The 16,765-nt window shown below is 48.7% G+C and overlaps 1 protein-coding gene across 6 annotated transcripts in view; it reads left to right on the forward strand.

Moving 5' to 3' along the window:
- Positions 1–120: 120 nt before the first annotated feature.
- The window catches only part of LOC122573340 (serine/threonine-protein kinase BRSK2), a 40,646-nt gene continuing 24,001 nt past the window's right edge, over positions 121–16,765 (forward strand). For all 6 annotated transcript variants that reach the window (XR_006318715.1, XM_043739545.1, XM_043739548.1 and 3 more), the window contains exon 1: positions 121–16,284. Coding sequence is in view for 4 of the 6 variants with exons in the window: in XM_043739545.1 (XP_043595480.1) it covers positions 16,185–16,284 (100 nt within the window). In the remaining 2 variants the exon portion in view is untranslated. The remainder of the gene's footprint in view (positions 16,285–16,765) is intronic.

Below are 16,765 nucleotides of genomic sequence, written 5' to 3' on the forward strand. Positions count from 1 at the left end.
TCTCACCGCTATGACCCGATCATTCATCCACCTTCGTCCCTGTTTCGCACGAGAGAAGGTTCCCACGATCGATTCCGGTTTCGTTCCGATTCAAAAATTTCCATTTCTACGTTCGACTGGTTCGACGTTCTCTATTTCTAAATGTCACGCGTGGAACGCGACGCATATAGTTTTACACCGCCTCTTTCCCAATCGACAGGGAAATATACAAAGGCTAGCAGAATTTTCATATTTCTCGTCGACACTCGGCAAAAGATATCGCGCAAGGCGAGAAAAAGAGTCGCAAGACGAATCGTATGAGTTGATGACGAGTCGCGTCGATGATGGAACGGCAACGGGAAGGAGACAAGAAAGAGGAGGAAAACATTTCAGACGAACAAAACGAAGGAGCGTCAAGGATTTGTATTAATCATTGACGATATTCGTCATCCGTCGATTTATCTCGCGAGTTCTCGTTTAACGACTAAAGAGCACGACGAGCGACTCGCGGCTCGTGTCGCGCTGGGAAACACAACGCAGAGATGGTCAACGCGGTATTTCGCGCGTTCAACGCGCACTTAATCGCCGAGCATTTTCCTTTCTGGTTGGTTCGCGATCGCGCAACTGTGTCTAAGTTGCGCAACGCGTAACTACGCTGCGTAAAAAAGATGCCAGGGAAAGTGGGAGATTTCGCGAGGAAACGAATCGTCGGACGCGTTTTCGCAAAAGGATGACAGCAGCGAGGAAGAAAGCGGCGAAGCAGTTGGATATCGCGGCGTTAATTATACGGTGGATCGGATCGGTTTAGTTCGGTCCGGTAGTCGAGTCGGGTGTGACAGCAACGACCTGCCGCTGGCCTAACAATGGAAACTGGGTTAAAAAGTGAAAGGATGCAGAGATCGAAGGAGGAACGGCCGTGGCTCCTATTCGGCTCGCTATTCGCTATTCTGTATTCGCGTGGCGATAGAGCTAGTTGCACTGTTCCGGTCCGTATAATCGGCTTTCCGGGTTCAGTGGTTTCCAAATTGGCAGAAATTTCGCTCGGTCGCCGAGGTCGGTTTCGTGTCTAAAGTGACTCGGATTTTTATCTTTATCAAAAATCTCGAATTACCTCGAGAATAACTGTCTTTCTATGCTACGAGCTATATGTATAAATAGCGAGCAACGGGGCAAAGTTTTCTGTTTTGTCCTATTTTTTTTTTTCCACCTCTCCGACGGAGAAATCCCTCCTTTCTCTGCTTGTTGCCTCGCTGCTCTTTTGCGTTAATCACCCCATTAATTACCCGCTGTTTGTTCGTTCTTTCAGCCGTTCGTCGATCGGCAAACGGAAACACGCAAGTCGGCGAAAGTCGTCGCGACTCTCGTTTCATCGTTTCGCGTTCACGTGCGCGCGTTTCTCGCTCACGAAATTTGCTCACCTCGGCCGATTAACTTTATTCGCAACGATGCGAAGCTGTCTGTGTTTCTACCCTCGAAAGACCTGTTATCGCTAAAAGACCGTTTACCGAACGTATAAAGCTTCTCCGTTTTGTCTCACAGCACATTTTGCGCGGTCTAGATGTTATTCAGAAACCTTGTTAAACCTGCTATTTACGAAAGATGCCGTTCCGACGCCTGTAGCTAGCTGTTATCGCGTAACCGGGCCAAGTACGATAGATTTACATAGTCGTTAGCGTTTAAGAATAGTCAGCCTGGTGATTCAACTTGCAGCGTAAACTACCGAAAGGATACAAAATCGCGATACAGAAATTAGAAAATACGTTGAACGAGTATCGAGCGCACGTTCGAAGCGCCATACGTAGGGATCATCGGTAATCGGTAGATCGGTCGCGGATCGAAAACTAAAACGACGGCAGCTAGAATCGATTAGAAGGAGTTGCACGGAACGAGGAAAGGCATGCACGCTGACACATCCGGGTCTTGCCGCGCATAATCTAGCCATTCTGTCGTGGCAGTCTGTTCTTGTATCGGTCGGGATACACGAGCCGAAATTATTTCATCCACCCCCGCGGCTTTATGGAGATGTCAGCGACGGATCGGAGGAGTGCGGGCGACAGGAACGTCACCAACTACCAGGCAAATGGTCTGTAAAAACGTGACGTCATGTTCTCTTTTAGATAGACACCTGCCTCGAAATAGAAAAGATACAGGTATTATGATTTTCAATCAGGGAGGCTACTTATTTTGCGCTCGATTTGACACGAGTCGTACGAGCGTTCTACGTAACGCTCGAAAACCTTGATTTCTCGGCACTCGAGGTATTTTTAAAACGAAAGTTGTTTCAAGTGTCAAGCGTAACCGGGGCATCCTTAGACGTTGATAATTAATAGCATTAGGGATCGTCGATGCACCGACCCTTGATAGAAATTCGATAGGGAAGCACGCATAAGAGCACGGTATGGACAAACAGACGTTCCATTTCGCATAGCGTCATCCCCTGAATCTCCGCTTTCCCCCATTAAGGAGAAAACGAGGGGAATCAAGCGGAATCGAAAGGAGTGACTCAACGTACGAACGATGCGCGCGTTAAACGATACAAATCCCCTGTTTTCGGCTGAAAATACCGATCTCGTCACTGTCAAGAAACTGTGAATTAGGAGACAAGTTTTTTTTTTTGACGGACTAATTTCGCGTGCCACCTCCTTGCACGCCGTATTCTCTCAATTTTGGTCCGAAGATTTCCATCGGTTCCCGAGAAAAATGGATCTCAAAAATTGTTTGAAAAAGCGTCGTTCCTCTCGAGTAGGTTTCTTTCTTTCGCGAATATTGTCCGACAGAGTTTGCGAATTGGAAGCCTCGTGTCGTTTATGGAAGACAGAGCGTTTCCTGTTTGCGTTATAAGCGCGGTCTCTGCTATCGGTAGTTTTCGTGCAATGTCTCTGCTATAAAGCGATCGGTCGTAAAGAGAGCACGATAGCGAACTCCGGACGAGATTTATTACTATTTTTACGGTCTTGAAGGCAATCGTGCATTTTATCGCGTATTCTCGGTGCGCGCACTTGCAACGAACTGCGATAAGTCGAGGCGGAAGTAGAAACAACGTAGATAAGAGAGTCGGATCGCTTCGACCCTTATCGACGATGATCCTCCGTGGAACCTTGGAAATCGCCGTTTGCCCGCGAAACGGTCAATCGATCTGAACCGACGAAGAAAGCACCGAAGAAACGCGAGGCATCGGAAGAGCCTTCGACAGACTCGTTCGTCTCCTCCTTTTCACTTTCCACGGCTGTACTATTTTTTATTAACTCCGCAGTCCAGGCCGTGGTTGACTCGACAGATACGAGGAGAATAGGAGTAGAGAATGGAAGAAGAAGGCTCGTCCGAGTTTTTACTAATTACCAATTATAAAAACTGCTAATCGTTACTCTATCTCTTCTTTGTTTCCTCTTTGCCTTTTTACTCCTTTTCTTTGTACGATTTTTCATGCGATCATGTTTGTCCCAGAAAAGGCTACTCACCAGCCGTTTGATAATAAATTAAATTAAACTAGGTTAAATGCAAGTGACATAATCGTTCCGCCAGGAGCGGTTGATCGGTCGAATAAGCGGCAAATTTCGTTATTTTTCAAGGTAAGTAGAATCGGAGTTGAACGTTATCGTAGCTACCAGTACGTTTCTACTTTCGTCAAGCAACGATCGTGATATCTCTGTATGGTCTTTTGGTCTACCGAGGTATCTTAAAGCGTCGTGAAAGAAAGAAAAGACAGTGTAGCGATGGAAGAGAACGATACGCGGAACGTACGTTGCGAGCCAGCCTTTCGACCGAAACTGTTAATCGATCGAGAACCACAGTCCCACCAAGCAAGCTTCGTATCGTGATTTATACAAGCCGGATGTCGCACCGTATATCGCAATCGAAGATAATTCCGTTTCCTTAATTCGAAACGAGAACACGCGAACCTCATCGTCTCGGACATAGACACCACGGCTATTTGGAATATCGAGCTTTGGGGGACAGAATTTGGCCGGAACAGACCAGTCGCGTAGCGTTGTTCATTCTCCAGTTTTTGCCGAGGTTCCCTCTTTTTCCACCTGCGTTCCGCGAACCGACTCTTTCAGCCGATGGACCGTATCCCGCAACGTTCATCCCTTATCGATGGCTGCGCGGAAAATCGAGCCAAATAGCCCAGACACGGCGTACGTTTCGCTCGGGTTTTCGGATTTTTTGGTAACGAGCGCCGGGAATTCACGAAACACGGCAAGCTGCCGGCTGCTGGCTAAACCCGGCAACTTGGCCGCTCGTAGGAGATATAAAACATCTCGATATTGATTTTAGGCAGTCGCGCGAGGCTTCGGAGTTCGGTAGCGACGACGTCTAGCCGCGTTTGGCTAGAGTCGCGAATAACGCGACCGACTACAGAAATTCACGGTGGACCGAGCGAGACTGATATTCGGGAAAAATCGGTTGACACCCGTCAAACCGTATTGATGGCTGTGCGGTCTCCGCCCCGATAGAAAAAGAGCAGTGGCACGCGAAGCGACCTTTCACGGGACGATGGTTCTAAACCGATGGATAAAACCGACGCACTCTGACGTTCGCGACGATCACTAATTACGAAAAATTGCTCGATACTCGACAGACAGCAGATTCCGTGCTTCCGCAAGGAATTAACGAACGCGAATCGACGAACTGCGGTGGGACGCCGACTCCGACCCATCGATCGCTAGATTGTCGCGCGATTACTTTCGAATCGATAATCATAGCTGCGTAACTCGTGACCGAGATAGCGCAAACAATTGCTGGTAACTGACGCGAGATTTATTCGACGTTCGGTTTGCTCGTAAGGTCCCTTCTTTATTAATCGCGTTCCTCCGATAATATTTTTTGGCTTCGTCGGATGCGTGAGACGTTCAACAGCGACTTTGTAAGTAAAGCGATCGTTTATCGACTATTTCGATGGATTTCACGCAGCCGGGCTATCGGTCTATAAAATAAAACATAAAATATACATAAAGCGAAACGCTTGGCATTGCCACGTTTTCGGAACGGCTAAGAAAATTCGATCGTCGATAGTTTCGATCGTAAAGAATCGGTGGATGGATTAGCAGAGCGATTGTAATCGCGGTTTATGACGCCGAGGAGAACGCGTGTCCGTCGGTGCGACGTATGCGAATCAATCGAAACGACGTTTACGGGTCGTGCACCTTTGAAACCTACCTACGGATAACGACTTGGCGCGACACGTCCAGCCACGAGGTATCTAGACTCGGTACGACAGTTCCTTATGGATTTTACACGACTGTGCACTCGGCGAGGCACAATAGCCACCCCGGTGACTAAGCCGCATTTCCGGGATACGAGAGAGATCTCTTATTTTCCCCATCGGTTCGGCTGCTACTTTCGCGTTGCCACTCCGTTCTCTCGACAACCGCGTGATTAACGAACCTCGGTAAAAATCCTCCGGGTCCTTGCAATCTACTAGTTCCATTTAGAAAGCAGCAATCGACGAGTTCTTAGCCGATATTCTGCCGCTATTCTTCGCTTCTCTGGGCTTTCTCGGTGAAGCACAATTCGACTGGAACCTCGAAACTCGGATGTCTCGATGTGCTCGATTTAACATCCTCGGTATTACAGCGAAGTACTGAACAGAAGGAACACGAAGCGAGGTCTTTCGAAGCGAACGAACCCTCGCTTCTGCAAATTACGTTACACGCGATCCTGTGACAAATGCAGAGACGACGTTGTCTTTTCATCCGTGAATATGGCAATACAGCGGGTTATACAGTAGACTATTTAGCTTTACGTTGGCACGGTGGCAACAGTCGCTTCGCGCAAATTTCTCGTATTCGGATTACGAGCGCACAATGGAGCGCCGTTATCACGCACGCCATCGGTCTTGCGTGCATGCACAATTTTCCGCAGATACGCCTGGAAACGAGTTAAAATCGAAATTCGTGAACGAGATGCTCCGCTCGAGTGATCTCCACCCGCAGCTTGAGATTTACCAATTTTTTCTATTCTCCTTTTCTTCGCGTTACAGCCGACACGTTTCGCTACACGAGTTTGCGTTTATCCAAAAATGTACGACTTCTTCTGTCGAATTTTTCTCTCCCTAACGTCTGTCGACGCGTAAAGCAGTCCATTGCGTTAACGTTACATGCTCGGGAAGCTGTTACTCGCGTGACGCACGGTCACGCGTGGCCGTCAAACGGAAAATCAATCGCCCCAGTCCGCTGGTTTGCGTAATCAAGTGGACGAAGGCCTGACCGAAATCGATCGGTGATCGCCAATGGGAAAACGAAAGTCGCCAATGCGCCCGTCCGACGATTAGATCGTTACAAATTACCCGATTTGCGGTTTATATTCGACTCGATATATAGTCATACGTAGGGTCGATAACTCGCCTAATCGCAATCTGTTGCATCGGGAGGCGCGTGAGTCTGTAGGAAAGGTCGGAACCGTCGGAAGGGTGGTTAAAAAAGAAGGAACGCGCGTGTCGTGGCGAGGCAAATTCATGAAGAGGATGAGAGAGAGTGAGAGAGAGAGAGAGAGAGGGAGCAAGGCGTGGAGATTTTCACGAGGCTAGAAGCACGCGTGCGCGCGATTACGCGTATCCCTGACAAATAACCGAACACAGCCATTCTGGCGTCCCCTATGAGTACGAGCGCTCGAGGAGCTCGTAGGGAATGGTTTGACGGAGATGGACGCAGAGGAGCCGCGTACTCCACCACCGGGCGAGCGAGCGAACGAGAGAAAAAGAGAGAAAATGTGTGGTGTGTGTGGGTGTGTGTGTGTGAAAGAGAGAGAAAGAGAGAGAAGGGCGAAGAGCAGCATACGATATGTGTGCAAACGAAGAGAACAGAGAATCGAGGAGAAACGAGGAGCGAACGAGCAGGGACGAAGGGTGGTTACCGGTAAGAAGGGTGTACTACCCCTCGCTAGAGTCGAGTCTTACCGCGTTAATTGCAAGTACTTCCCTCGGGGTACCGCAACGGGTATACAGTTCCACCCACCTTGCAGGTTCCACCCCATCCAGTAGGGTTTAAGGGTACGCAGGGATGATTCGTGCACCCCTTTTTCCCTTTTCATGCTCACCCGGGTCCTTTCATTCCTCGCCAGTGGTTAAAATATTAGGATTTCCTCGAGGTCTTGTGCGTTCGTGTTAGGGCTATCGCACTAGCCCTCTCCTCCACTCTCTTTCCTCGCGCTTTCTCTCGCTCTCGCCGAGATTCCCTCTCTTCTCTCCCACCGCTGACTCGTCAACGGCTCGACGCGACGCTGCTCCAGCCGATTCTACTCTCGAAAACTCTTCTTACTGCTTGACACCCTCGTTCGAAGCAACGGGCCAAGATTCGAATCAAAGGCGAGCTGCCGTTTCCACCGCTGTCGGTCCCAATATGCCCTTGCGCGTGTATTTCTTTCGCCGTAGCAAATTGTTTTTCGGAATATCCGATTTCCTTTGAACACCTCGAACGATTTCGAAACGAGAATAACCGTTTCCGCGTTTTGGAATACGACGTTCGTTCTACCGCCGTATCTGGTCGAGTAAGTGGTTTTCGCGAGAGAGACAGTCTCGAAAACAAATTTCCGTTCTCTTCGATTGCGAGTATTTCTTTTCTTCTCGACAAAGCTCGGCACGAAGCAGCACGAGCCGATACAAAGCAGAAGAAGAAAAGAAGGGTAGTTACGCGATGGTAGATGCTAGATACGGGAATGTAAAACGTACTGAATTGCGTACTTTCATCTCGAGTACTCGCGGTCTTCTTCCTTGCATTCCCGCTCGCTTGTTACGCTCGCACGCCTCTAATTATCGAGTCATCGCACAACGAGCATAATTGCCGCTGTCAAAGAGCATAGCGTTCCGCTCGTCGCCTTTGTCGCCGTTGCTTCCAGTTGCCAACACCGCCACGCTACCACGAAATAAGACTTGCGCGGACCACGCGGAGAGAGCTACAATGGTTTCTACTTCTTTTCTCGGTTTGAGGAAGCTCGGCGATTCAGTTTGTCAAGATCTCGTGGAGCTTTTGTCGTTCATCGTTGAGAAATTCGCCGAGACGCGGAGAAAAAAGAGTTATCTCGCTCCTTACATTTTGAGTTAACGAGCAGATCGGAGGATTAAACGCTTCCAACTCTTTTCTCTTGCTAATTCACCGGTCCGGCTCCCTTTGACCGTCTCCTATAAAACGAGCAGCGATAAAATTTATCTGGAAAATTTAGGAACGCGTCGCGTGGGCAGAGCGTCCCGCTTCTCTTTAGATCCTTAGATAGAGTAAAAAACGTTGCGTGGTAGCTCTAGCAGAGGTTCCTGACGTGCTTTTATTTCCGTATGCCGTAAGAACTTCTCGTTCGTCCGTCGGTCGCGCGGATTTCAATTTCGGTACACCCTGAAAAGCTGCAGGCTTACGATGAATTTCTCGAACCACGTTCTTCTTTTACCTTCTACCTCTTATTAAATCTCTCAAGCAGTCATCGCGACCACTGAACGACTTAGCAAAAGTTTTCGTACTTCTCCAAAGAAAGTTCGGAGTATTTGCGTCCGAAAACCAACTACCTCGATCGAACGAGTTGACGTAGCTGCACTTTTATGAAAAACGATCGCGAACCAACGTTCCTTCCTTCGACAAACTAAGGTCTTTGTCTAGAACGCTTACCGGGTGCTTTAATTCGAATAATCCTTCGTATCTCGAAGTATAGGAGAACTTTTCTCCGAGCCACGAGCCACGTAACTCGAGCCGAATAATCGCTGATCTCGGCGTTAATCCGCGGAAGAAAAAAGTTGGCTGAAGGCGACGTTTCGCAAAAGGTAGGTAGCTTTCATTGTCGCAAGCAGAATCACGGCGGTAATTTATACGTAAACTTCTGGTACAACAACGTGCCGCGTTACGAAACGGAGCTAGCACTCGAAGAATCTTGTATCGCGCCTCGTGGGAGCAGACCACCCGACCCTCGTCATTTACCATCTATTTTCCGAGCGTCCATGTATGGAATACATATTTAATAGACATTGTATTTACAGCGGCGTAAATCAAACTACGGTATGGACATCGAACGTATGCAAGCCACGCTCGAACGTCACCGTCGCCTTGCCTCGCCTCGCTACGTGTCGCATGGCTTCGTGTCGCGTACCATCGTCGTTGTATCGCATTTGACCACTACGTATTATGTATATTCACGCGTCCACGTGCGACAACGCCACGTTCTGCCGCTCTGTGTCGCGACTACCAATCGAATCCCTCAGCCTTTTCTGCTTTTCGGCCAATTTGCTCGGCCTGTCCGACCTCGTTTCTGTTCGTCCCGGCAAATCGTTTACTTCTCGACGTTCCAAGATGTTACGGTTGCCAAATCGTCCAATTTTTTCAACAGCGAAGACAGAAAAAGAGAGAGGAGGTAATTTTGCACAACGTTCCGGGCAAATGAACGCACCCTCGCAGACGCGCGGACGGCTGATCTTTGAGGAAGCTTCGTTTCCTCAAGAGAAAGAGATACATTAGGAAAGGTACGAAGCGACGGTTTGGGAAACGGAGGAAAAATGGATGGACAAGCAAAAACTGACGAGGACGAAGCGTCAAAGAGTTTGAAGGTAACGATGGTGGAGAGGGCGAAAGCGGGCAGGGAAAAAGGAAGACCGGCGGCAGAGGATAGGAAGAGGGGTGTTTCGAGTGTCTGCTGCTGTTCTGGCCTGTGTTAACACTTTACGCCTCCCTTTTACGTATTACCGTCTCCACTTAAACGCTTTCGTACGAACTTGGACGGTCTGACTCGTAAAATACAGCCGTAACTACTTTCATGCGATACGCCGTGCACACCGAGCGAAAACAGCTCGAGACTCTGCACCCGCTTGAAATTTCTTGATCGCGAATCGAATCGCCCTTTCGCGAAAAATTTTTTCTACGACGATTTACCAACCGACGTAATCGACCTACTATCGAGTAATCGATTTTACAAATAGGAAATATACGAAAGAAACAGATTTACCGAAGCGAGTTCTCGGAACGATGTACGAAACAAATTTCCCAAGTTTGCTCGCGAAAAGTGATTCGGTAATCATCGCCGAGAGAAAATCGTTGTCGGGGAACGAGAGGAATTTGTCGAAACTTCGCCACTTTGATTGCCTCTATATCTTTACACGACTGATCGACGCGTCGACGGTTTTCTGCACTGCGGACGTTTCTATGGATCATTCGCGAACTTCGAAAAAGTAAGATGGAGTCGTTGCGCAACACACGGCAATCGCGTCAACGAAAAAGCTTTGAGATCGGATCTGCGTGATCCAAAAATCTAGGAAAGAAAAGGACGAAGATCTTCGATTACGTCGTCCTTCGTACGTTTTTCTGCAGGCGCCCGAAATGGCTGAAAGTAGCTAGAAGTAGAGGCGTGACAGCTACCCGAGGAACGTAAATTGAAAACGTCGACGATCGAGCGAATTCGAACGATCGAAAGTCGTTGAAAGAATCGATTCGTGTTATTAAATCGGCAGAGACGGCAGCCTGCACATTTCACCGGGTAAACAATGTGCGTTCCGAGGAGTTGGTAGGTTGCAGGATGCTTCAGACTGCATTCGGTTTCCGGTGTCCGGGAGTGGAGCAGGGGCGAGCGCGGTATGCGAGCGACCGTGTCGTCTGCGGTGCGGTGAATAGGCGAAGTGCCAGCTTCGAACTTTGTTGACTCGTCCCAACGCGTAACTTGCATCGTGCTCGATAGAGACAAGTACACAAGTACACAAGTACGACCTACGAGTGGACCGGATTCTAGCTTTTCCCTCTCGGTGCAACACGTTGCATCCCATACACTGCGATTTGCATCGGAGAAAATTTCACGAAAAAAGATCCATTTTTCGCGTTATTTTCTTCGGTGTTGATCGATTAGACGTACAGTCCCATGTATTGCTGACAACTTGGCAACATCAAGAAATAGATATATATATATTGGAGGAAAGCTCTGACGGGAATTGAAAAGTGGCGATACGGGTGGGCAGAGTGACGTAGGATTGTCGATGGGACGGACGACCGTACTTATCTATCGGATGGATAGGAACGAATAACGCGGCTAGCGATTTCAATGAGCAAACCCTACCGGAATAGTGTAAACACGAACGAGAGACGGACACTATCTGGGTAGGAACGAATATGCGTGATTTGCCTGTAGAGATATGCGTAAATCAGCGGTGCATCGACCTTTAACAGGTTGACTGTCGCGCCAATTGTATATCTTTTGTCCGAAATATATTACGCCATAAAGTTCAATTTTTCCAGAATATTTATACGGAATTTGATAATTAGGCAGCGATTTTGTATGCATTTACAGGAGAAATTTAAAGTCGAATAATTGCACAGAATGTATAGATAATATGAAAACGTATTTGAAAGTATAACGCGTTCTATGATACATCGTAGCTAAAACAATTGTTCTTTTTTATTTCTATTAAACTCTGCAGTTTACCGATAATATTATCTTAAATTCATTCGCATCGTTGAACATTTTTCAACGAAATTTATCTTATTTTAATCGCTCTAAAATATTTAACGAGGCGTGGATCACCGATAGCCACAGTGGCAATTAACGCGTTAAACATCAGAGATTTAACGACAGCTCGTATTTTCTATCGGAAAGATCGTATTTTCTTCTCGCAACAATGGACAGAAATTCGTTTCGCGATCCTCCGAGGATCGTTAATACGTCAAAAATAAGGTCGCGCGATTTAAAAGACTTTTTGCGGCAATTTCTATCGTTCGGTGATTTAGCGATTGCACCAACGGCACCGAGAACTTTCCCGTATTTATGGCAATTACGTAGGTCTATGCTGCGGAGGACAGGGCAGAGATTACCAAGAGCCAATTAATCGTATGCGGTTGAACAGTCCGAACCCGAAGGGAAGTCTCCTATTTGTTAGTTTCAAATCCCACTCCACCCACGTTTCTAACGCTGCCAAATAGGAACAGGAGCGATCCTAGGAGCGGACAACGTTAAAACACCGATAAATACACCAGGAGGAGCAAAGCAGTCGCGTATCTCCATAAAGGAAACTCGGATCGAGGGATTCCTCGAGGGATTCGCGAAAAGATCAAAGGCAAAGGTCGTTAATATACGTACGATTAATCCAACTGCCGCATATTTTAGATACACGTACGTCGACAAATTTCCTATTCCATTTTCCGAACGATCGTTGATCGTCCCGCGTTTGTTGCAAAGATCGCGGATCGCGTCGAACAAACAGTGGACCGCCGTTTGCCTATTAGCCAAAGCTAATTTTGGATTTGATTTTACGAATCGTGTACGAAAGTATTCTCACTTCAGATATTTCTATCGTTACGGACTTAAACATGTTATCATTCGAGTTGCGCTGTTGTCTACTGGTTGTCCCTAGATGCGACGTCGGCATGCGATGCGATTTACGGCGCCCTGGCGTCGATATAAAACTTTTTACGATCGCGTGAAAGAAACGTCGTTTCGATTCATCGTTCCTCGATGGCAAATTTAGCGTCGAACGGATAAAAATAAAGCTGAAGTCGATCAACTGGGAGGACGAAGATGGTAGAAATATGAAGAAGGGAGGCAGAGAAGGAAGAAAGACAGGAAGAAACAGTAGAAAACGGGTTGTCAGTCGGTCAGAACTAGCTCGTAAGAAGCCATCCCCCAGGAGCTTTCCGGTGTCAGACGCTTCCTGTGTTCCTATCTGCCTCTATATACCTATCGATCCTCGACCTGCACCCTCCTCTTTGTGCCATCCGACTGTCGTCCCTCTCTTTTCCACCGCCCTTTCGACCTCCTCGTCCCTCCAGGCTCGATCTATATCGTATTCGTACCCCTCTCTACACGAGGTGTCCTCGCTCGTAGCTCGCGCCATAACGCTCAGGGTAATTTACCTTGCATATTTATACGCACGTCTCATCGAGAAAAGTGCCTCCGTTAAATGCTGCTCTTCTTTTCTCTTCTATTCTTTCTTCTCCTCTCTTCTTCTCTTCTTTCCTCTTCGCCCGTCTACTCCTTCTCCCTTCTTCCTCTCTACTCTTTCACCCCGTGTATCTGCCGTTTTCTCTCTTTGCTCGGGGTTAACAACGTTTAATAGATTCTCGCTAGCGGAGCTTCGATATTCTAGAATCGCGATTTTCTTCAACCGCGAGCGATCAAACGTGAGTCGATGTCGTCTCGTATAGAAATCTCGCGACTCGTCTTTCCACGTTCGCTCGCCTCTTCGTAGTCAATATCATTTTTCAATCGAAGGAAGCGTTTCGTCTTTTCCAAAGAGAATTCAAGCTGAAATGGAATCGCCTCGAGCGCCGTTTCTATTCCGCACAGGGGCGTTTTCAGAACCCTTTCTCGTTTTCTACGCCCGCGACTCCAACGAATCGATCATTTTACGCGAATACCTCGCCGAACGATTCTTAACTCGATCGTTTAGCAGCATCTACGGCTGCGATTAGCCGGATGCGATCGTGAGGCGAAAATATGTTCAGTGACGATCAGAACGCACGAAGGTAGACACCGGTTGAATATGTAAGCAGACAAGGGCCGGAATGACGATACTGGCTTTCGTTAATAATTAATCCGTTAAATGATTAATCGACATTCGGCCGGCCGAACCGTCTGACTTAACCTGTCTAATTCCATCGTAAATGATTCATCGTGTCGATGTCACTTCAAAGTTTATTTCGATCGTAATAGTCGGTACTGTCCTATGAAATAACATTTTCTCGCTTTTATGGAATTTACGCGTTAAAATTGGTATCCGTTACATCTAGCCAGCGAGATCGAAGGCTGCCGGCAATCAATTTGCAATTACGCGACCCGATTTTCCGTAATCCCTTTCGAACAATTTCTTTTCAGAGACGATCGCTACCAAACGGCGAGTTCTTCTTCGTAAATTGATTCTCCGTTTCTATCGGAGGAAAAGACGGTACGCTCTGTTAGATCTCTCGCGAGTCCAATTTATACTCGCTGCTTCGGCTCATCCGATGGAAATTTGTTTCGAGGCAAACGCTTATGTAAATAAATTCTCGACACGGTGAGAAATACTTTGAAATTCTATAAGAGCGTTTCGGTTCGCGGAAATTCAGCAAACGTCGTAATCCTACAAATAATATAGAAGAATTTCACGTTGATCAGAAGTTGTGGAAGGTACACGCGATGACCGAGGTAAAATCATTCGACAACGATCGTATCGGATGGTCTACGCCTATCTTTTAAACCGAGGGAAACTGGACGGGACAACGAGAATCGCATTTGCGCGTAAAAGTTTGAAAACTAGGGATTTTCGCACGCTGCAAATCGCACGTCTTTCAAAAGGAAAACGCGGATGCAACGATTACCGGTCGAAGGACGCGAGATCGATCGAAAATCTCGTTTGTTTCTTACCTCGGACACAAACCACGAGTAGTTACCCTGGTACCGACGAGAACACACCGAGCCATGCCCCACCGTGCACGTTAAACCGAGAGAATCAAAGTCTCCCTAGCTCCGACTCCCTCGCTTTCAGCGATGGCTCCGATCGTTCTCCGTCGCGTTCGCTCGCGCTTTGTAAGAAGCAACTACGTGTTCTGAAATAATCGCGAATTAACCACGTCGACTCCTCTAAGCTCACCGCAAAAACATATCTGGTTGGCGTGATTCGAGTTTGCCTTGGCGCGTCGTTTATCGTCGTAGAAGCGGCGTGTAAAATCGAGGAAACGGAAGCGCGAGAATTCGCTCGAAGAGTATCGACGATGTCGTCGCTCGGTGAACGTCGTCTGCTCGATTCGAATCGAAAGTGGAATCGGACAGACAAGTTGAAACGAGAACGTATCCGAAACGATTTGTTCATCGGCCGGGACAGTTTCGAAGAGACTCGAAGCGGTCGCTACGCACCACCGATTCAGCCAGAGTGAAGGAAGGGGTGGCCGCAGGGGTGGCGACGAGTTTGGAAGTGCGCGCGCAACTTACCCCCTCTGTTGGTGCCCGTGTAACACGTAATCGAACTAGGAGCGCCGCGGTTCGTCGTCAGCTCCGTCATCCGCGAACGACAGGGGCCAAATCGTTGACCACACACGGCTGGATAAATCGACTATCCGTCGAAACGAAAAGAAAATCCAAGCCTGGTGGATGTTTCGTTCGAATCGATCCGGTCCTCGGACAAGTTTCTAGCGAATCTAGTGAAATATCGGTGGCAGTGGCGGTGATGGTGACGGTGACGGTGATGGTGGTGGTGGTGGTGCATGAGTCCGCGTAGGGTGGAGGTACTGGGGGAGTAAAGGGACAGTCGGTGAGCTTCGTAGTCTCCTCCCGTGTTGGCTGGACGTGGATTCGAAAAGGGCGATCCGAAGGTCGAAAACGATCGGGAAAAGGAAAATCGTTTCGATTGGTGCGGAGCGAAAGTTCGAAGGTTGCGAGCGAGCGGCGAAGGGCGAGAAAGCACCGTCGTAGGTAGAAGAGGGTACTACACCGCGGGCGTTTCGCGAACCGAGACAGGGGATCGTCGCGGTGACTCGCGAACGGTCAAACCATAAGTCGGAGTGCGTCGGTTACGTCGCAATGGCGCCGAACGCGGCTCCGTCGAGGAGCGACTCGGTTTCCGACGGAGCCGCCGGTGATGGAGCGACCGTGAGCCGTTCACGTGAGCCCACCCCATGTTACTAGAACCGCCGCCGTGGCCCGTGCTCGTGATCCAACCGATTCCGGACTCGTACGAGTTCCCCGTTTCCTCATTTGCCCCCGTTCGGTGAACGCGAATCGGCCAACCACCATGAAAAGGATCCGCAAGAGGCAGCCGCGCAAGATGAAAGGCCGGTCGCGCGAGTGACAGTGCGTGTACATGTGTCAGAGCCGAGTGGTGGGCAAGTTTTCGGGTGATCGTTCGGTTCGTCGATTTTTCGATTTGTCGTGGCCGTCGCCACCCGTGTCCTCTCGCTCGTCGTCGAAAGGAACGGGGGTATCTCCCTTTGACGATCCGGCAGAACGATCTGCCAGCGATCGTCGTCTACTCGCCGATCGCCATGCCGTGGATTATCGCCGACACGAAACACCGCTCCGTCACGGAGTGATCCTGCGAGGACGGGCAGCACGCGAAACAGAGAGGACCAATCGTAGGAAGAAAAACCGAAGGAGAGTCTAGCGGAGAAAGGAGGAACGGAACGAAAGGAGGAAGCGAAAGAGGGAAAGAAAGGAGCGGAAGAGGCCGGTACGCTGGCTGGGTGGGTGGTGAAAGGAAGTTTGCAGGAGATTCGTTACCGGCAAGCCAGGGTTTCTAGGATAATCTAGCCAACCTGGCGGACCAGGAGGAAGGTGGCTCGACGATGCAGGACAAGGAGAGCCCCGTCGGGTCCAACACCCAGGAGACCCATCAGTACGTTGGTCCTTATCGACTGGAGAAGACCTTGGGAAAAGGCCAGACAGGTAAGTGCAGCGGATCCCTCGCGCATTTTCTACCTCAAAGATCTCACGACTCGTACGATACGTTGTCGACGATACCTTGTTTGCGAAGCTTCCACGTTCGTCCGATCGAGACTCTTTTCGATCGTTGACGCCAAGGATCTGCATCGACGAGTTTACGGGAAGAACAAAGTCTCGAGACGAGACGAACGACTTTTCCTCTTAAGCTACTCGTCTTGGAACGAGAAAGAGTCTTTGGACGAATAAATTCGAATTAACCGTTATGTCGGAATCTATAGGTTGTTACTTTAGTAAACCGCATGGCTGCGGTATAAATAGAGCTCGATGCGTGTTTCGGTTTGCACATTGTTGTATCACCCCCAACGTGATGCAACGTCGGTCACGCGAGATATCGGAGCACGCAGTCGCATCGAGCCTTCGACGAAATTCGTACGACCCCTCTCGTTCTATTTACGTTACGAAATATAGCTAGCGCGCGCTATTA

The sequence above is a fragment of the Bombus pyrosoma genome, linkage group LG12, assembly GCF_014825855.1.
Source record: "Bombus pyrosoma isolate SC7728 linkage group LG12, ASM1482585v1, whole genome shotgun sequence".
In the NCBI taxonomy this organism is placed as follows: Eukaryota; Metazoa; Arthropoda; class Insecta; order Hymenoptera; family Apidae; genus Bombus; species Bombus pyrosoma.